At 41.9% G+C, this 20,949-nt stretch overlaps 1 protein-coding gene across 1 annotated transcript in view; it reads left to right on the top strand.

Moving 5' to 3' along the window:
• Positions 1–495: 495 nt before the first annotated feature.
• Positions 496–20,949, top strand: part of DPT (dermatopontin) — a 36,686-nt gene continuing 16,232 nt past the window's right edge. The window contains exons 1-2 of the mRNA XM_004013671.5: positions 496–828; positions 19,879–20,004. Coding sequence (XP_004013720.1) covers positions 524–828; positions 19,879–20,004 — 431 coding nt within the window. The 5' untranslated portion in view covers positions 496–523. The remainder of the gene's footprint in view (positions 829–19,878; positions 20,005–20,949) is intronic.

Raw genomic sequence — 20,949 nt, 5'->3', positions numbered from 1 at the left:
CATTTAAAAAAGCAGGCATCCAGGCTTATAGAAATCTAAATGATTCTGCTCCTTCATCCTATTATTTTGGTGTTTTGAAATCTCATTCTGCATATTTATGTGGTCCTGGAAGGGTGGTCGGTGGTTTGAAGAATAAATACAGGGGTTTGCTAGTGGTGGGTGAAGTTGGGGGCAGAGAGAGGTGAGGTGCTAAGAGAGGAGGGACAAACACACTGTTTTTATTCTAACACTGTTTCTAAGGAGTGTGAAACCATTTGCTTTTATAATCTAACTGCTAATTTTTTCCTTCTCTGGGAGTTTCTTCCATTTGCATGTTCCTTACATTTTCTTAGAATTCCACCTTAAAACAAACTGAATGTACTTATGGCCAATATTTCCGCGCCGAAAAGTTTTGCTTAAACGATGACACACTGCAGTTGGAGCCTGCTCACCCACATCTGGAAGCCACATGTCAGCAGCAGCTGTATAAAACCAGCAGCCCAGCAGACATAGGGTGACATTTTTTGCCAGAAGCCCAGACGGCATGGACCTCACTCTTCTGTGGGTGCTTCTGCCACTGGTCACTGTGGCCTGGGGGCAGTATGGTGACTATGGGTACTCCTATCATCAGTACCATGACTACAGTGATGATGGGTGGGTGAATCTGAACCGGCAGGGCTTCAGCTACCAGTGTCCCCATGGGCAGGTGGTGGTGGCCGTGAGGAGCATCTTCAACAAGAAGGAAGGTTCCGACAGACAGTGGAACTACGCCTGTATGCCCACACCCCAGAGCCTGGGGGAGCCTACGGAGTGCTGGTGGGAGGAGATCAACAGGGCTGGAAAGGAATGGTAAGAGCCAGCATGCTGCACACGGCTGGTGATGCAGCAACATACCCCTCTCGCTGGGGGAGGCTTGACCCTCAGGGGATAGAGCTCACTGGAGACTGGGCAAATCCTACCAGGATCCTTTCCATTGCATGCTCCGGGTGTGGCAGGGTTGATGCTGAGCAGACCACATTACAGGACAAAAACCCACGATGGGGTGGAGGGGTGTCCATGGCAGATGGACTTCTCTGTGGCTCTCAGTTTGGTCCAGGGACTAGTATGGCTTCGTGAAACATTTACTAGTTTGCCAAAAGATAAGTACAGAAACTGAAAGTCTTTGTGAAACTTTGTAGCAATTCAATTTTGCTGTGACATCCAAATGGCACTTTAGTATGGTAATAACTTATTCGGACTATCTTACAAAAAAAGTATTGGTACCCAATAGATTGGGGAAAATAAACAACAGAACCTTCACCACAGTTTGAGAAATATTGATTTAAGGCTACTGAGTGGGGGGAGAGGGGTCAAAGAAATTTAAGCCAAGAGAAGTGAAATGAAATAGCTTTTTGCCATCCCAATTAAATGTGCCCTCTCAGTTTTGAGTACCAAGGTCCTTCTCTGTCTGCATTTAAAATGGATTTCATTGCTGGGAAATAGTTTATTGAAATCCTTTGGGAGAAGTCTTCTCATTGAACTGGGTTCTGCAATGGTTAATGACACAGAAATGGCCTGAGCCTCTGTCTCCACTGTGGCATGTGACTGTCTCGCACTAGTACTTGGTCAGAGCCCATCCCAGAAGCTATGCACTGTGAGGCCAGTTAGTCACAGCAGCCTGCATGGGGGCAAGGCCATGGAGTGGGTTGGGGGAGAGGGTGAAGGCAGACTTAAGGGGAGGCTGGCCTGGGAAGGAGGAAGCCCAGCTGGCTGGTTGCTGCTATGGTAACTGTGCAGAGGAGATTCTACTGAGGGGTCTCCGTGGGCATGTGGTGGATTGGGGCTTAGGGGTGGTCAAGCACAAAATTCTGAGTGTCACTCCACCAGCACAGAGATGAAAGGTCAGGAGGAAAAGACTGATGGGTGGAGGAGCCAGGCAATAAAGAGGACTTCTAAGCAATGAAAACAGCTGTCATTGATTGCTTAACCCAACCAAGCACCATGCTGAGTGCTTTAAATCTATAAGTCACTTTATAGGTAGATAAACTGCTGTTTAGAGATCAGGGTTTTCCTCAACTGGAAAACGGTCAATCCAGGATTTGGATCCAGTGAGTCTCAGCTCCAGAGCATAAGTGCTTAGCCATGGTGATGGGCTACTTGAGAGTCTGCTGCCCTGCTGCATGGGCTCAGTCTGCATGGGTCAGGGTGGTAGGGACTAGATTCAGGGCAGTTCTTCATCCTGGGGAGGGAGGGCTCTGTAAGATGACAGCAGAAGCTAGTCCTGGAGGGATGGGGTCAGCTTGATTACTGCCAGGACTGAGGGGCTCAGCCAGCCTGCAAAAGGGATGGGGGTAATGGTTCATAGCTGCAGGTGGGAACCCCTATATCATGCCTTATTCATCCATCCCCACTGCCTCCAGCGAGCATATTTAATTATCTAAAACCCTTCCAGACAGATGGCTGACTCAGAGTCCAGCCTTACCTCAATGACAGTCTCCAGTGGCTTCCCGTAGGCAGGCCATTGCCTGGCACAGAGCCTGGGGATGACCTAATTACAACTGTCTGTCTAGTCCTCCAATTTAGGGGACCAGTAGATGGGTGGGGCCCCTTTTTAATGGCCCCTTTTAGAGCCACACAAAATAGCACTCAGATGATTTTTTAAATCCTAAAGGAAGAGCCCTGGACTCTGAATCAGGAGGCCTGAACTTGGATCCTGCTCCTGAAGACAACTTGCCTGGTGACCTTGGACCTTGGGTTCAGCTCTCTAGGCTCCCACCTCATTTGGAAAATGAGCAGTTAGACTGCCTAATCTTGTAGGGCTCCAAGGCTCCTAATCTCTGCTTGGCTTTGAAAATACAGCTGGATTGTTTTTTCATTCTGTTGATCTTTGTGTTTATCCCTGCTAGGGAGAGAAGGCAAATTGTGTTTAGTTTCAAACTTGCCAATGTGTGACTTGTTTGTCATTAACTCCCAAACTATTTGAAGAAAAACACAAGAGGGAGTGCAAATTATATGATTTTGTTTGGCCAACGGGAAGCAAATGAGAAGCTGACAGACACAATCTCTCTTCCACCATCACTCCTCCACATTTTTGATTGTGCAGAGTCAAATGACTTTTTTTTTCTTTCCCCCTTTCCACCCTCTGTTGTCTCCGTCTCCTCCTCCATTAATCACAGAGTAAAAAAAAAAAAAAAAAAAAATGTACGAATGAAAACCAGTAGGACTCAGCTGCCCCAAGACTGATCCCGATTACCCCAGAGGCATTTTTGTTGGATGATTATTGCTTTTAGTTTAGCCTCCAATCTCAGTGAAAAAATCAGAAAGAGAGAAATTTTTCATAAACTGGGGGGCAATTATATCTTCCCGTTGACTGTGGGTTCTTAATCTATTCTGGGGGAAGAGTTGATAGTTTTGTACAATATGGCTGCCTTGTATAACTACATTTACTTGCAAGCTTAGTTTTAAAGGGGATGGGGGAGTCTCAAACACAGATATGACAAAAATACATAGGATCTGCTAAAGACCCTTGTTAATTGGAGCACAGTCTTTAAAAATTGCTTCCCACATGTCTGAGTTGACTTGTAACACGGCTGTTTGCTAGGGCTTCTCTGTTGAAAAATCACTTCTTCAGGTGCCAGATTCTGAAGTGTGCATGCTGGCCCCTACTTACAACTGCTTGGAGGATTTACCTTGGTCCCATGAGTGGCATTTTGCCATCTCAGAGCATGCCCCAGTTGTTCTCAGGGAATCTTCTCAAACTTGGGTTGACCCAGGCTGTAGAACATGTGGGTCCCATGTGGAACAAAGTGAAGCTAAAATTTGTTAGTGAGGCTGAGCTGGAGTGTGGCGAGAGGAGCTCTGGTTTTAGAATCAGGAAATTTTGATTCACAGCTCCTTTTCCTATCATCTCTGAGCACTGTGGTGTTGGGCATTCAATTTCTCATTCTGGAAAAAAAGTGTAATACCCATATTGCAAGCTGTTAGGGAGAAGTACTGTGATGCTCACAAGCCAAAGTGTAGGAGAACTCTGACACAAATAATAAAACAAATTCCTGGCACATCATGGGCAGTCAACAAAGATTTTGTGAATCTGTAATTTGACCAGGCTGATTAAAGAGGCAAGTCAGCTTTACATAGAGTCTGAATTCAGAAGAACATTCAGTCTCCTGGCATTTGCTTTTTTCCCAGGTCCTCAAAGAATTCCCAAGAAGACATTTCAAAATGGCAGCTTGTTTTGGAGTTGACTATTTGAATTTAATAATTCACCAAAGATAAGCCACGTGATAGACAAGAGGAAACCACATTACTTCCACCACATTCCAAAATCATGAGCTACTCCAAAAGCATATCTACTATTTAGTATAAACTTTGGCAGTTTTATACTTGACTAAAAGGTATAGGCTCACATAAGAGCAAATGAGTCAGCCTGTTAAGCTGAAGTAGCCATAGATAAAGGTACCATCTCAAAAATATAAGAAGTTGCAATAGCATACCCAGCACAGAATATGCCATTGCCATCTTTTAAATAAGAACTGTCAGTGAACCAAGAATAATCAGTTACCCAGAGAAATTCCTAAAGATAGTCACAAGAAGTCAGTAGGTCATCCCATCAGTGTTAAGCAATCATGAGGAACTTCATCAGTGCCAGAGGGGAGAAGAGTAGCAGAGTCAAGATTATTACAACCTAAATGAGTGGTGTGAGGAACAGTTAGCCAAAGGACTTCTTATGAGGTGAGGCAGCTGACTGAGAAATGTTCAGTGTGATGAAAATTCAGGAGAACTTCTACTGAGGTACAAAAATGGTTAAATGGTTCTGTCTCAAACCTCTACTCTCAGTCCTTAAGTTTTCTCATCAGTAAAATAGGAGCATTGTGATCCCCTGTGGCTCGGATGGTAGAGTCTGCCTGTAAGTGGGACACCTGGGTTCGATCCCACGTCAGGAACATCCCCTGGAGAAGCGAATGGCTACCTACTCCAATATTCTTGCCTGGAGAACCCCATGGACAGAGGAGCCTGGTGGGCTACAGTCCATAGGGTTGCAAAGAGTTGGACATGACTGAACAACTAACATAACATATGGGGACTAGTATAAGGGACAATGAGGTGTTGAGCCTTATAATCTAATATGATTTTTATGCTTTGAAGGGCTTATTTACTTATAGGATATTGATTAATTCTGGGAAGAGGTTTTAAGGGCTCTGTTTGAAACTGGATGTGCAGTGGGCTAATTTTCCTGATATCAGTTGGAGATTTTGCCACAAAGAGGGTGGTAATTGATTCAGTAGAAGCAGATGCTCAGTTGTTTCCAGAATCAGCTCTAGTACCATCAACAGCAAAACAAATAAATGTCAAAGAGTCACTTAATTCACCTGGTGGGATGCTTTGATGACTACTGTCAAATTCTAGAATTGTTTCTCCTTTTAGGAAAAAGTCCTGTACATTTCTTTGGCTTTCCTGGTGGTTCAATGTTAAAGAAACCACCTGCCAATGAGGGAGATGCAGGTTCAATCCCTGGGTCAGTAAGATCCCCTGGAGAAGGAAATGGCAACCCACTCCAGTATTCTTGCCTGGAAAATCCCATAGACAGAGATGCCTGGTGGGCTATAGTCCAACAGGTCGCAGAGATTTGGAGATGACTTAGTGACTGAGCATGCACTCGTGCCTGTATACATCTCTAAGAAGTCTTCACCTAATAAATGGAAGGGAAAAGAAACTAAGGGGAAAAGGTATGTGCCTCTTAAAAGGCCTAAGCAAAAGCGAATATATTCAGAGACAGAAATCTCATGAGGTTTATTAGAGATTTCCCACTATTTGAATTGTTTTAGTACTACAAGGCAAGGGCTGATTGAAGTAGTGCAGTTGAGTACCCAGAACACGGCTCCAGTGTCAGTTAGAACTGGAAGAGTTTCACCCTCAACCTGGACAAATTTTCTTCAAGTCATTTAAGAGGGATGATTGGGATGAGCTCCTTTTGTTCCCAGGAATCCAGTCATTGAGGACTGGGAGGATGTTGGAAATGTGGATTAAACGGCTGAAGGCAACTAAAGCCCTTAAATTTGTAGCAAATTATTTTCCAACGTCCTGACTTTTTGCAAAAATAGCAGAAACTTAGGGGAAGGGGTTCACTTAGAGGCCTTCATTCGCTGAAGTTGAAGATTAAGAATTTTGGCAGTCTTCTTTTTAGGTAACTCATCTAAAGTAAGAGAGTGCTGGTTTATTAGGTTAACTAAGTCTGGAGTGGACACAGTTTCCTATTCCATGCTAGTTCTTTTTACTAGAAGGGAGAGGTCCCGGATCAGCCTGTTACTAAACATAGAGTTTAGAGCTACCCAAATGGAATCAACATCTGGAGAAAGATCAGAATTTGCTTTAAAAATAATCTGAAGTCAGTTGTTATAGTCATAAACACATTCACCAAATTTTTGTGTGCCAGCCTGAATTTTGTTCCAATCAACAGGCTTTAGAAAAGCCCTTGTAATAACTCAATGAATATGTCTAGTGATTGCCTGAGCCTGAACACATAGTAAGTTAGTGTGCTGGTCTCACAGTTGTAATTCTAGAGACCTTTTAGGATTTTTCGTATTAGCTATTTTCATTCGAATTTGGGCGTTGTCTTCACTGACAAGCATATGAACTGACTGATATATGTTGAAGAAACTAGGTTGATAAGTTTGAATGACTAAAGTACTCAGCAAATCTATGAGAATCTTCAGTTACTTTGGGAAAAGGTTTGACTGTGTCTTGCAGTTCAGCTTTAGTCCAGGAAATAGTAGAGATTAAGGTTGAGCCTCTGGGTCCCCAGAAGGCTTAATTTGAAAGGGACAGTTTCTGATCAGTTCAGAGGAAAAGGGATTGGGAAGACCTTCAGAGAAAAGAGGAAGTCTGCCAAGAGAATCAGTACTGAGGGACTGGGGGTCTCTATAGGAGATATAGGGTCTTCCCCAGGGCTTCAGTGGTAAAGAATCCACCTGCAGTGCAGGAGTCACATGAGATGCAGGACTGATCCTTGGGTCAGGAAGATCCCTGGAGGAGGGCTTGGCAACCCACTCCAGTATTCTTGCTTGGAGAATCCCATGGACAAAGGAGCCTGGTGGGCTACAGTCCATGGGGTCACAAAGAGTCAGACACGCCTGAAGTGACTGAGCACACAAACACATACAGGAGGTGTAGACGGCAAGATAGAGAAGGAGAAAGGTGGCACTGAGGGTGGACCCTGAGCAGGGGGTGCCGAAGTAGAGAGAGGAGGTGACAGAAGTGGAGGGAGAGACAGAGAGGCTGAGGAAGAAGAACCCGAGGCTTTGGGAGCCATGGTATCTTTCTTTAAACATTTCCCTCAGTTAATCTGAACATTTTCCTTTGCAGAGATGCAATTTTAGTCTCCTGACAATATTTGGAAGCCTCAAAATACCATCAGAATAGGCTTTTCATTTAGCTTTGGAAAATTTAGAGCGACGGTTGTCCAATTTGGTTTTGAGAAAAGCATGCTTAGGGATTTCAGAAGTTCCCCTGGAATGGTCATTGGTATTTTAAATTGCCTTTGGTTAGGCCAATCCAATTTAGTTAGACATAAACATGAGGAATAACCTTGGTTTTCAAACATAAAATGGACCAGGATCACTGTAGGGAAGGGATACCCTCAAAATATTTAAATAACTGAGATCCCATTTTCTCAGAGCTGTTTTCTCTTGAGTAAGAGAATTATTTTCAAACAACTTAGCTCGAATAGCCCACACTGCATGCAGGTCTAGTATCAGCCAGTTCTAAGACAGCAGTCTGGCCCCAAGAGAGACAGGAAGCTACTCAGCGTACTTCCAGTAAGACAGCCCCACTCTCCTAAAGGAATGGGCTGATGGCCAGCCAGTTCCAGCTGTATCAGTCTGATTTCAAAAATTGAGTCAAAGTGCCAAATGAATATTCTCATAGGGGAACAAGGTCTTAACCAGAAAAGATGAAACCTTAAAATAGATCCTGAATAAAATCTGGAAAGCTTCAAAATGCAATGAGGGTGAAGCTCAGATCCAGGAGAAAGATTTGCTTAAAAACCTCAGGGTCAGTTAGAAAAGCAGTGAGCATCAACAAATTAAGTCTGGGTACCACATTTGTTTGCTTCCAAGCCTCAAAGTGATCAAAGATCTTCACTGGATCCCCCAATGGAACACCAAAATGTTGACTTAAAATAAATAGACTGCCAGTTACATCTCCAGAAAACAACGCTTTTGGTTGGGATGAGCAAACGATTACAATTTGGGGTCTACAACCATGGTGAGGCATGTGCAAGTCCCTGTGAAATGGAGAGAACGCTTTTGCGGGGGTAAAAGGAGTTGGGAGGGCTACAGTAAGCATAAAGTTCATGGTTTTTCATTGGTTCCTTTGTGACAAACTCTCATTGGCTGAGCAGCATCACAGGGTATGAGAGCTCCCCCTTCTGGTCCATCTCCTGACTCTATTTAATTGAGATTTCTATTTAATTTTTTAACAGTAGGAACTCAGTTTTTCACAGTGTAATTATAATTGAGACCAAGGTCCTGTCTAGTAAAGAGCAGTCCTTCCTGATTCATTATGTTGGTCATTAAGTACACACTGTGCTCACCTGGTTTTCTCAGATCAGCTCCTCTACACCAATGTCTTTCACCCTCTGCTTACCAATCTGCTTTATGTTTCTTGTGGTGCACTTGTCATTACCTGGTTTGCATTTTTATAGTTTGTTCCCTTCAAAATATAAGCTTCATGAATGTATGGAGTTTGTCTCATACACCACTGTATAGACTATTTTTCAGCACTAGAATAATACTGGCACATTGTGGGACCCACTAAATATGTAGTGAAATATCAAATAAGATTGGTTAGGGACAATAAACTGCAGAAAATTCTAAAAGAGATGGGAATACAGACCACCTGACCTGCCTCTTGAGAAACCTATATGCAGGTCAGGAACCAACAGTTAGAACTGGACATGGAACAACAGACTGGTTCCAAATAGGAAAAGGAGTACATCAAGGCTGTATATTGTCACCGTGCTTATTTAACTTATATGCAGAGTACATCATGAGAAACGCTGGGCTGGAAGAAGCACAAGCTGGAATCAAGATTGCTGGGAGAAATATCAATCACCTCAGATATGCAGATGACACCACCCTTATGGCAGAAAGTGAAGAGGAACTAAAAAGCCTCTTGATGAAAGTGAAAGTGGAGAGTGGAAAAGTTGGCTTAAAGCTCAACATTCAGAAAATGGAAGATCATGGCATCTGGTCCCATCACTTCATGGCAAATAGATGGGGAAACAGTGGAAACAGTGTCAGACTTTATTTTGGGGGGCTCTAAAATCACTGCAGATGGTGATTACAGCCGTTAAATTAAAAGACACTTACTCCTTGGAAGGAAAGTTATGACCAACCTAGATAGCATATTGAAAAGCAGAGACATTACTTTGCCAACAAAGGTCTGTCCAGTCAAGGCTATGTTTTTTCCAGTAGTCATATATGGATGTGAGAGTGGGACTGTGAAGAAAGCTGAATGCTGAAAAATTGATGCTTTTGAACTTTGGTGTTGGAGAAGACTCTTGAGAGTCCCTTGGACTGCAAGGAGATCCAACCAGTCCATTCTGAAGAAGATCAGCCCTGGGATTTCTTTGGAGAGAATGATGCTGAAGCTGAAACTCCAGTACTTTGGCCACCTCATGGGAAGAGTTGACTCATTGGAAAAGACTCTGATGCTGGGAGGGATTGGGGGCAGAAGGAGAAGGGGCCAACAGAGGATGAGATGACTGGATGGCATCACTGACTCTATGGACATGAGTCTGAGTGAACTCTGGGAGTTGGAGATGGACAGGGAGGCCTGGCGTGCTGCGATTCATGGGGTTGTAAAGAGTCAGACACGACTGAGCAACTGAACTGAACTGAACTGAACTGAACTGAGGGACTTCTTTGACAGTCAGTGGTTAAGTATCTACCTTCCAATGCTGGGGGTGTGGATTCAATCCCTAGTTGGGAGCTAAGATCTCACATGCCTCATGGTCAAAAAACCAGAACATAAACAGCAAGAGCAATATTGTAACAAATTCAATAAAGACTTTAAAACAGTTCACATTCAAACAAACAAACAAACAAAACTTAAAAAAAGACTAGTTAGTTCATTGAGCATCCCAAATCCCAGCCAATGTCCTCAGTGCCCTCGACAAAGAAGCTTGCAGATCTTCCTGCACAGGAAACCACTTTGGTTACAGTTTTAAATTATTTTATTTTATTTTATATTGTAGTAAAGCTGATTTACAATGTGTTAGGTTCAGCTGTATAGCAAAGTGATTCAATTACATATATATATAGATATAGATACATTCTTTCTAATTTTTTCCCCATATAGGTGATTACAGGATAGTGAGTAGAGGTACCTGTGTTATACAGTAGATCCTTCTTGATTATCTATTTTATTATAGTAGTGTACATATGTTAACCACAGACTCCTAATTCACCCCCTCTCCCCACTACAAATATACAATGGAATACTACTCAGCCTTGAAAAAGAATGAACTTATGCCCTTTGCTGGAACATGGAGGAACCTAGAGATTATCATTCTAAGTAAAGTAAGTCAGACAGAGAAAGACAAATAACATATGATATCACTGATATGTGTAATCTAAAAAGTGATACAAATGAACTTCTTTACAAAACAGAAACAAACTCACAGACTTCAAAAACAAGGGTGAGAGTGAAGCAATTGAAAAAGCAATGAAACAGGTATGAAGTATAAGTGCTATTGCCCTAATTTTAATTGATATGGTGCTGTATAATTTATAGAATATTCCTCATTCATTTGCCTATTTATTCACTACCAAATACTTATTATCACAAACTTTTCCAGACTCCAGGAATATGAAGATGAATAACATACAGTCTATGCTCCTGAGTTACTTGTGGTCTAATCTTATTTGAGCTTCACAATAATACTGCAAGGCAAAATTACTATTGGGTTGGTCAAAAAGTTCATTCAATTTTTTCCATAAGATGTCTCTAGTAGTTCTTAGTTGTTTTTAACTTCACTTGAAACAATTTTTGTTAGGCTGTATTGTAACAGCTATCATATCAGTGTGGATTTTTAAAAAAAACATATCAAAATTGATAAATTTTTGTTCAGCCATTTTAATATTGAAGATGAAAGAAGTAAAGCAACATTTTGGCATATTATACTTTATGATTTCATGAAAGGCAAGAAAAAGCAGCTGAGATGGAAATAAAAATAATTTGTGCAGTGTATGGAGAAGGTGCTGTGACTGATCGAACATGTCAAAAGTGATTTGTGAAGTTTTGTGCTGAAGATTTCTCATAGGACATTGCTCCATGGTCAAGGGGACCAGTTGAATTTGACAGTGACCAAATTGAGACACTAGCTGAGAACAATCAATGCTATATCATGTGGGAAATAATCGACATACTCAAAATATCCAAATCAAGTGTTGAGAATCATTTGCACCAGCTTGGTTATGTTAATTGCTTTGATGTTCCATGGAAGTTAAACAGGAAAAAAAAAAAAAAAAAAACCTTCTTGACAATATTTCCTCATATGATTCTCTACTTAGGCATAACTAAACCATTCCATTTTAAAAACAGTTATGGGAGATGAAAAGTGGGTACTGTACAATAATGCATAACAGAAGAGATAATGAGCAATTAAAATGAAAAACCACCAACCTCACCAAAACCCAGTCTTCATCCAAAGAAGTTGATGATGTATATATGGTGACGTTAGAAGGGAATCCTCTACTATGAGCTCCTTTTGGAAAAATACATGACTAATTTCAACAAGTACTGCTACCAATTAGACCAACTGAAAGCATCACTTGACAAAAAGTGTCTGGACTTAGTCAACAGAAAACCCATAATCTTCTATCAGGATCCTGAAAGACTGCATGTTTCTTTGATGATCAGGTAAAAGCTGTTACAGTCTGGCTGGAAAGTTCTGATTCATTCCCATATCCACCAGACATTGTACCTTCAGATTTCGATTTACTACAGTCTTTACAAAATTCTCCTTATGGAAGAATTTTCAATTCCCTGGAAGACTGTAGAAGGCACCTAGAACAATTCTTGGCCCAGATGTAGTTTCTCCTTCCACTTAATTGCAAATATTTATGATAACAGTAATAGTAACAACCACTACCTTTTCTGTCTTTTCATAACATATTTTGTATCAGGCTCTGGGGTAGACACTTGACATATAACATTTCTTTAATCTTCATGCAATACTATCAGGCTTGAAGTTGTCATCCCCATTTTGTGGCTGTGCTGTGCTGTGCTTAGTTAGTTTCTCAGTCATGCCTGACTCTTTGTGACTCCATGGACTCCAGCCCACCATGCTCTTCTGTTCATGGGGGTTCTCCAGGTAAGAATACTGAAGTGTTGTCATGCCCTCTCCAGGGGATCTTCCCAACTCAGGAATCGAATCTAGGTCTCCTGCATTGCAGGTACATTCTTTACTATCTGAGCTACCAGGGAATCCCCCATTTTTGTGGAGGTAGGCATAAACATCAGCAGAAAGAACAAGATGGGACATGGAGTCATTCTGTTGGGGCTTGAGAGAAATATCCAAAACTTGTAAAGCTCCTTGGAATAGGTAAACTTGCCCCCAAACTGATTTGTCTTTGTCTCTTGCCATTTCATTGCCCCACCATCCCCAGACAGTTTATTGTTTCTCATCTTTGTCTTTAGTACCAATCTATTTCTTCCTTCCAACATCTGTATCATCGTGATGTCCCTTACCAGTACAGTTGTCTGGAAAGCATTCCGGACCAAGTACAGCACTTGTCATAGAGTAGGTGCTAATGAATACTTGTTGACTTAACAAATATTCTGAAAGTCTGTGGAGCATGTTATATATGTCTGATAGCAACTCAAAGAATATTCTGGGGAAAAGAGAATTAACAGGAGTCCAAGCTGGCACCCCATTCCAGTACTCTTGCCTGGAATCCCACGGACGGAGGAGCCTAGAAGGCTGCAGTCCATGGGGTCGCTGAGGGTCAGACATGACTGAGCAACTTCACTTTCACTCTTCACTTTCATGCGTTGGATAAGAAAATGGCAACCCACTCCAGTGTTCTTGCCTGGAGAATCCCAGGGACGGGGGAGCCTGGTGGGCTGCCGTTTATGGGGTCACACAGAGTTGGACACTACTGAAGTGACTTAGCAGCAAGCTTTACTCTAAAGGAATGAGTCTCGATGAGGGTGCCCACTCTCACCACTGCTATTTAACACAGTTTTGGAAGTTTTGACCACAGCAATCAGAGCAGAAAAAGAAATAAAAGGAATCCAAATTGGAAAAGAAGAAGTAAAATTCTCACTGTTTGCAGATGACATGATCTTCTTCATAGAAAACCCTAAAGACTCCACCAGAAAATTACTAGAGCTAATCAGTGAATATGGTAAAGTTGTAGGATATAAAATCAATACACAGAAATCCCTTGCATTCCTATTCACTAATAATGAGAAAATAGAAAGAGAAATTAAGGAAACAATTCCATTCACCATTGCAATGAAAAGAATAAAATACTTAGGAATATATCTACCTAAAGAAACTAAAGACCTATATACAGAAAACTATAAAACACTGGTGAAAGAAATCAAAGAGGACACTAATAGATGGAGAAATATACCATGTTCATGGATTGGGAGAATCAATATAGTGAAAATGAGTATACTATCCAAAGCAATCTATAGATTCAATGCAATCCCTATCAAGCTACCAATGGTATTTTTCACAGAGCTAGAACTAATAATTTCACAATTTGTATGGAAATACAAAAAACCTTGAATAGTCAAAGCAATCTTGAGAAAGAAGAATGGAACTGGAGGAATCAACCTGCCTGACTTCAGGCTCTACTACAAAGCCACAGTCATTAAGACAGTATGGTACTGGCACAAAGATAGAAATATAGATCAATGGAACAAAATAGAAAGCCCAGAGACAAATCCACACACTTATCTTTGACAAAGGAGGCAAGAATAATGGAGAAAAGACAATCTCTTTAACAAGTGGTTCTGGGAAAACAGCTCAACTACTTGTTAAAAAATGAAACTAGGACACTTTCTAACACCATACACAAAAATAAACTCAAAATGGATTAAAAATCTAAATGTAAGACCAGAAACTATAAAACTCCTAGAGGAGAAGACAGGCAAAACACTCTCCGACATAAATCACAGCAGGATCCTCTATGACCCACCTCCAAGAATATTGGAAATAAAGGCAAAAATAAACAAATGGGATCGAATTAAAATTAAAAGCTTCTGCACAACAAAGAAAACTATAAGCAAGGTGAAAAGACAGCCTTCAGAATGGGAGAAAATAATAGCAAATGAAGCAATTGACAAAGAATTAACCTCAAAAATATACAAGCAACTCCTGCAGCTCAATTCCAGAAAAATAAACGACCCAATCAAAAAATGGGCCAAAGAACTAAACAGACATTTCTCCAAAGAAGACATATGGATGGCTAACAAACACATGAAAAGATGCTAAACATCACTCATTATCAGAGAAAGGCAAATCAAAATCACAGTGAGGTACCATTTCACGCCAGTCAGAATGGCTGCTATCCAAAAGTCTACAAGCAATAAATGCTAGAGAGGGTGTGGAGAAAAGGGACCCTCTTACATTGTTGGTGGGAATGCAAACTAGTACAGCCACTGTGAAGAACAGTATGGAGATTCTTTTAAAAATTGCAAATAGAACTGCCTTATGACCCAGCAATCCCACTGCTGGACATATACACTGAGGAAACCAGAATTGAAAGAGACACGTGTACCCCAATGTTCATCGCAGCACTGTTTATAAGAGCCAGGACATGGAAGCAACCTAGATGTCCATCAGTAGATGAATGGATAAGAAAGCTGTGGTACATATACACAAAGGAGTTTTACTCAGCCATTTAAAAGAATACATTTGAATCAGTTCTAATGAGATGGATGAACTGGAGCCTATTATACAGAGCGAAGTAAGCCAGAAAGAAAAACACCAATTGTATGGAAATACAAAAAGCCTTGAATAGTCAAAGCAATCTTGATGGGATTTAGGAAGATGGTAACGATAACCCTGTATGCGAGACAGCAAAACAGACACAGATGTATAGAACAGTCTTTTGGACTCTGTGGGAGAGGGCGAGGGTGGGATGATTTGGGAGAATGGCATTGAAGCATGTATATTATCATATGTGAAACGACTTGCCAGTCCAGGTTTGATGCATGATACAGGATGCTTGGGGTTGGTGCACTGGGATGACGCAGAGGGATGGGATGGGGAGGGAGGTGGGAGGGGGATTCAGGATGGGGAACACATGTACACCTGTGGCAGATTCATGTCAATGTATGGCAAAACCAATACAATATTGTAAAGTAATTAGCCTCCAATTAAAACAAATAAATTTATATTAAAATATCTTTTAAGAAGAAAAAAAAAAAGAAAAATATCCGTGGAAAATGCATGTTTGTTGTGTTCATGTAAGCTCAATTTTCACAAGATACATTATCTAAAATGAAAAATAAATAAATAAATAAAAGAATGATTCTCCCTTGGTGAAATTTAAACCCTTATCACCTGGGTTGGTAGAGCAATGTTGGGGAGTAAGAGGTTGAGCCACGTGGTCTTCTAGTCACAGGAGTGGCAGCCAGCCTGGACGATGGGAAAAATTGTTTTTATTCCATCGTTGTCGTGGAGTTGAAGACTGGCTAGCAGACCTGGAAATACAGTTTGTGGAGCTGGAAGAAGAGATGAGCACAACCGGCCCATCCATTTGATGGGATTCTGAAAGCTCTTCACCAAGTTGATGCTGCTTTCCTCACTCAACCCAATGTCACCTCCAACTTGCTAAGAGTCTGGGTTTTCTGTGAGTCTGGACTGAGACCAGCAGAGACTGGAAAGAGAGACTAAAACTTCACAGAGAAGTTCACCAGCAAAACCAGACATGTGCACAGCTTCCCAACCTGGCCACTGTCACTGAGCCTGACCAATGGCCCTGGACCTAGGGAAGGACACCACAGCAGGGAGAAAGCCTGATTGGAGAATGGACCAGAAAGCAGAATGACAATCATGGAGCAACTTCTTGGGCTCCCTGAGAGTTCCTGAACAGGAGCTTTGGCCTCAGAAAAATCTGAGTTCGGATCCTTGCTCTTTCTGTTTCTTTCTTGGCCAAGAGCTTTTCAGGTGTTATTTCACTTGATTCTCACAGTGACCTAGGTGAGGCTCCACATGGAACGTGAAGGTCACAGCTAGGACCGGAACTCAATGCCTGCCAATCCCTCAACAGGGACTCTTTCCCCTGAATCCTGTTGCTTCCGCATTTTGCTATTGTGGATACAGAAGAAAGTTTTCCCAGGGTGATGGCCCAGAGAAAAGAGAAATCACTTTCAGAAAGGCCGTTTTTTCAGAAAATGTCCATGACCATTGTTGTCAGAGGAGGAACAACTGCCTGGTGATTTTCCTTCTAGAAAGTTTCCATCATCAGGTGGAGCAGGGCTCACAGTGCTCGAGATTGTGAATCTGAGCCTCCAGCCTTCAAAGGGTTGATGAGAAAGAATGTCTTTTCAAAGGGAGAGGAGAGAATCCATAGGCAAGGAACCCCAGGGCCCTCAGACTATGAGGAAATGTTCTCATGGAACCTGTGCCTAGGGCTTAGCTGGGTCCTATTATCCTTTACCAGGAAAGCTGCAGTCTTGGCCCGTCTTCTTTTCTGCAGACCATTCAAGAACAACAGTCATGCACTGGGCAGTGAAGCAGAGCCTCAGGGATGTCTTTTCCACAACTTAAAAAAAAAAAAATTGAATTTGAATCACTTTAGTAATGCAAGCTTTGTTCAACTCCCCCTCCCTCCCATCCTGTTGATAAGCTGCCTTCATTCCCCTTCTCACCTGCCTGGCTCCTGTGTTTGGAATCCTGCAGTTTGTGGACAAATCTTTAGGTGGATCTTATTAAGTACTTTTTGAAAAGGTGATTGAAAGGGAGAAGAGTGGAGGAGAGGAATGCCCAAAACTAGATTAATTTTGCACCCTCATCCTGGAGTAGGCTCTGTTCTTGAAGGAGAAGGTAGAAGTGGGAAGATGTATCGCTCACCTGCATTTCTGAGAACTGCTAGCAGAGAGTTTCAAGGTCCCTCCTGGATTTGAATGATGGACTCTTACAAGTGCATTCTGAGGGACTTCCCTGATGGTCCAGTGTTAAGAGTCCATCTTGCAGTGTAGGCAATGAAGGTTTAATCTCTGATTGGGGACCTGGCATCCCACATGCTGTAGGACAATAGAACTAGCACATCTCAACTGGAGAGAGGTGTATATGAAAGTGAAAGTGTTAGTCTCGATCAGTTCTGTCTGACTGTTTGCAACCCCATGGACTGTAGCCCTCCAGGCTCCCCTGTCCATGGGGTATTCTCCAGGCAATCATACTGGCGTGGGTAATCATTCCCTTCTCCAGGGTATCTTCCTGACCCTCCTAAGTGATTAAACCCGCATCTCCTCTTTTGCAGGTAGATTCTTTACTATCTGAGACACAGAGTTGTGTATGCATTACTTCATTTTGTCTTCATAATAACCTTAATAAGTACAGACTGTTAGTATACCCATTTTACAGATGAGAAAACTGAGACCTTTAGAGGGTATGAAGCCTATTATAGGTGATACAGTCAGGAACAGTTGGAGTAGCAGTCCAGAAACATAGCCTATGCTCTTAACTACCCTCCTATACTGTTTCTACACGAGTGTGAAAATGTCCCCTTACAAAAATCCAATTCTAGAAGGAATAATTCCATCACATTGGCTACACACACTGCCAAGCTCCGGTACAGGCTCACTCTACCAAAATGTGAAAGCAGTGGGACAGAAACTGGGGGAGGTGAGCTCTGTTTGGTTAACTAGCTTTCATCATACGTCCTTGGGCCCTGGGCGTGTAGTGTCCAAATAATCTTCACAAGGCAGTGTTATTTTAGGTGGCATTTGAGAGAGTGACACACACACACTTCCCATATAGGACTGTGGGGTCAGCTGCCTGGCTGGCAGCCAGCAGAGAATTCATGGAACTTGGATGGGCTTCGGAACTGGTACTGAAACCATTCAGCTTATCTTGTTGAATTTATTTTTGTTTATGGGAACTTACCATCATGGGAATGCATCCCTGTGACAGTCTGAGTGCCCAGGACAAACCAAGAGAGTGGAACAACAGTTCCAGGAAAGCCTGGTTCAGTTCTGAAAGGGCAGATTTAGAGGGAAGCAAACTTTTAGTGATGGAGAAAGATCACAGAGAGTACCAGTTTGATGCACCATCACTCTTTGGACACATATGAGCTTTGTTTACAACTCTTAGAGCTTTCTATTGAAGTTGAATCTCACTAGCAAGGCTAGAATTAGGATAGGATAAACCATTGTGGAAAATCAGCCCCCAAGGCTACCCTTCAGGCCTTAGTCATCCATTCCAACTGTGTGGCTTCCTGAAATGTACCAGGTGCTTTCCAAAGCTGAGATGTGAGCAATGGTAGAGCAAAGAAGGCTAGGTCATCAACGGGCATAGGTCTCAATGTACAGCTTAACTTGCATTAGTTATATCTTATAGCTGAGCTTTCTAAGGTTTGTCACAACTTCTTGCAAGTCCTGGGAACAGGGACTTCGAGCCAATTTGCCTGTTGACTGAGTACCAAGCCCATTTCTTGATTTTTGTTTCAACACAGGAGCACAGAGATTGATACAGAATAGTGAGGAGGTACAAGTTTGTTGGATGAATGGATAAATAAACACATTTGAATACGTGCTCAGTTGTTAAGTCATGCCCAACTCTTTTGAGACCCTATGGAGTATAGCCCACAAGCTCCTCTATTCTTGGGATTCTCCAGGCAAGAATGCTAGAATGGGTTGCCATTTCCTTCTCCAGGGGATCTTCCTGACCCAGGGATCGAACCCAGGTCTCCTGCATTGTAGGCGGGTTCTTTACCTTCTGAACCACCTGGGAAGTCCCTATTTGAATCTGATCAAACTAGATATTAAATATATTTCATGTCTGGTCAGAAAGCATCTTTTTTCCATCATTCATTATTCATTTATTCATTCATGCTTTTATATATATATCTATATATGATCCAGAAGATCATTTCCAATAATTAAAAAGAACGAAATGAAGTTCAGTCACTGATGGTTTTATAGTCTGTGTGTCAGCAAGGTCTCTCTCACCTATCAGCACTGGGTACTTAATTCTTACTTTATCTATTATATTTTCTGGAAACTTATCTTTACTTGGAAAGCATGGATATATTCCAACAACTGCCAGGTAGTGACACAGAGACAAATTCCGGCTCTGCTTCCTCACAAGAGGGAACAGGATCAATGTCCAGGTGGGTAAAAATGCAGAAAAACAGAGTTAGCTAAGATTCACTTTGGAAGAGCTTTTGAAAGCTTTCAAGGTATCCCTGGTGGCTCAGGGGTAGAGAATCTGCCCGCTCTTAAGCAGAAGAAATGTTTATTTGAAGTTCATCAATCCATTGTGTTTTTCCTTGTCTTCATTTTATTTCAATTCAGACAAAGTGAATTATATTATCTTTCATTTTAAATGGCATGAATAATACAATCTTGCATTTGTAAAAATTCTAGATGCCTCTGTATCCATCCATTTATGCATTCTTCCATCTAACAACATATTCTCAGAGGTCTAACAAGAGCAGAGTTTCCCAATTTTCCTCCAGTTGAAAGATTTCGAATCATTTGAATTTTAACGGTGAGTATATGTCATTCCTACCAATAAAACAAAGTCCTTATTATTTGCATAAATAGAATAAATTGTAAGGAATCTAGGTCATTGAAAGAGTGACTTGGCTTAGTAACTGGGTGTTAAGATCTTGGGGAGGGGGTGAATTTGTGCACCATTGTGTTAGTTTATTTGGAGTTTTCTCTTCTCTTCAGGTACCAGACATGCTCCAACAATGGACTGGTGGCAGGGTTCCAGAGCCGCTACTTCGAGTCAGTGCTGGATCGAGAGTGGCAATTTTACTGCTGTCGCTACAGCAAGAGATGCCCATATTCCTGCTGGTGAGCCTGGCAGCCAAACGCAATCCCTTACGGCTACTGGGATTGGAGGGGACTTGGGGGAGTGTGCTTTGGTCCACGTTTCTAGTTTCAGACAAGCATCAGCCATCACAAACAAGTTTTAAATATAGTAGCTAGCCTATAGAAGGGAATGGATAGATGAAAGAAAAGGCCAGAGTAGTATTCACACTGGGAGGGACCTTACAGGTCATCAACTCAGTGTTCCTATATCCCTCTTTTGATAGAAAAACAAACAAACAGAGCAATAGAGCAAAAACGTGACTTGCCCCAGACCAGCCAGCTTATTTCATGGTGGTTCACCTCTAAGCTGAAGTTTACAGACTCCTGTTTCAGTGCTCTTTTCTATCTCTATCATGATAACTTCTCATCACAGCCAAGGACACTGGCATATCTGGGACCCTAAGTTTTCTTGCAGGACTTCTTTTGAAGATCCAGCCTTTCTCCAGCTCAGAGTGCCAAACATAGTATATAATCATAGACTTAAAAAGGACCTAGCCTTTGAGTTGACTAGGAGAATATATATATATATATATATATATATGAATTCTGATAACTTGCATTGCATGCTGACAACACAACTTGTCCCAAGTTCTTCAGTCCGGAAACAAGTCAGACATTTTTACTTAGAACAACAGAATAAGTGTCAACATTTGAAGGTTGACTCACTCAAGTGACATATCTCTCCACAGTGTAATGTGATGCTTGGAAAAACAGCCTTGTGGGTCACGCTTATTCTCTGTAACCAAACAACTCCACAGATGCTCAAGTAGGGCATAGTGTCTCTAAGGATAGGCAGCATTTTTCTGTTTGAAGCAGTGATGAATGGTAAATTCAGAGCTCAAAGTGACCTGATAGCAGTAGCTCTCTGATGGGGCAGGGACTTCAGCCAGCTGTCCAAAATGTCTCCATGCTGTTGTTGTTGCTCAC

This window comes from Ovis aries, chromosome 12, assembly GCF_016772045.2.
Source record: "Ovis aries strain OAR_USU_Benz2616 breed Rambouillet chromosome 12, ARS-UI_Ramb_v3.0, whole genome shotgun sequence".
In the NCBI taxonomy this organism is placed as follows: Eukaryota; Metazoa; Chordata; class Mammalia; order Artiodactyla; family Bovidae; genus Ovis; species Ovis aries.
Note: the sequence above shows the minus strand (reverse complement) of the source record. Positions and strands in the feature narration are given on the sequence as shown.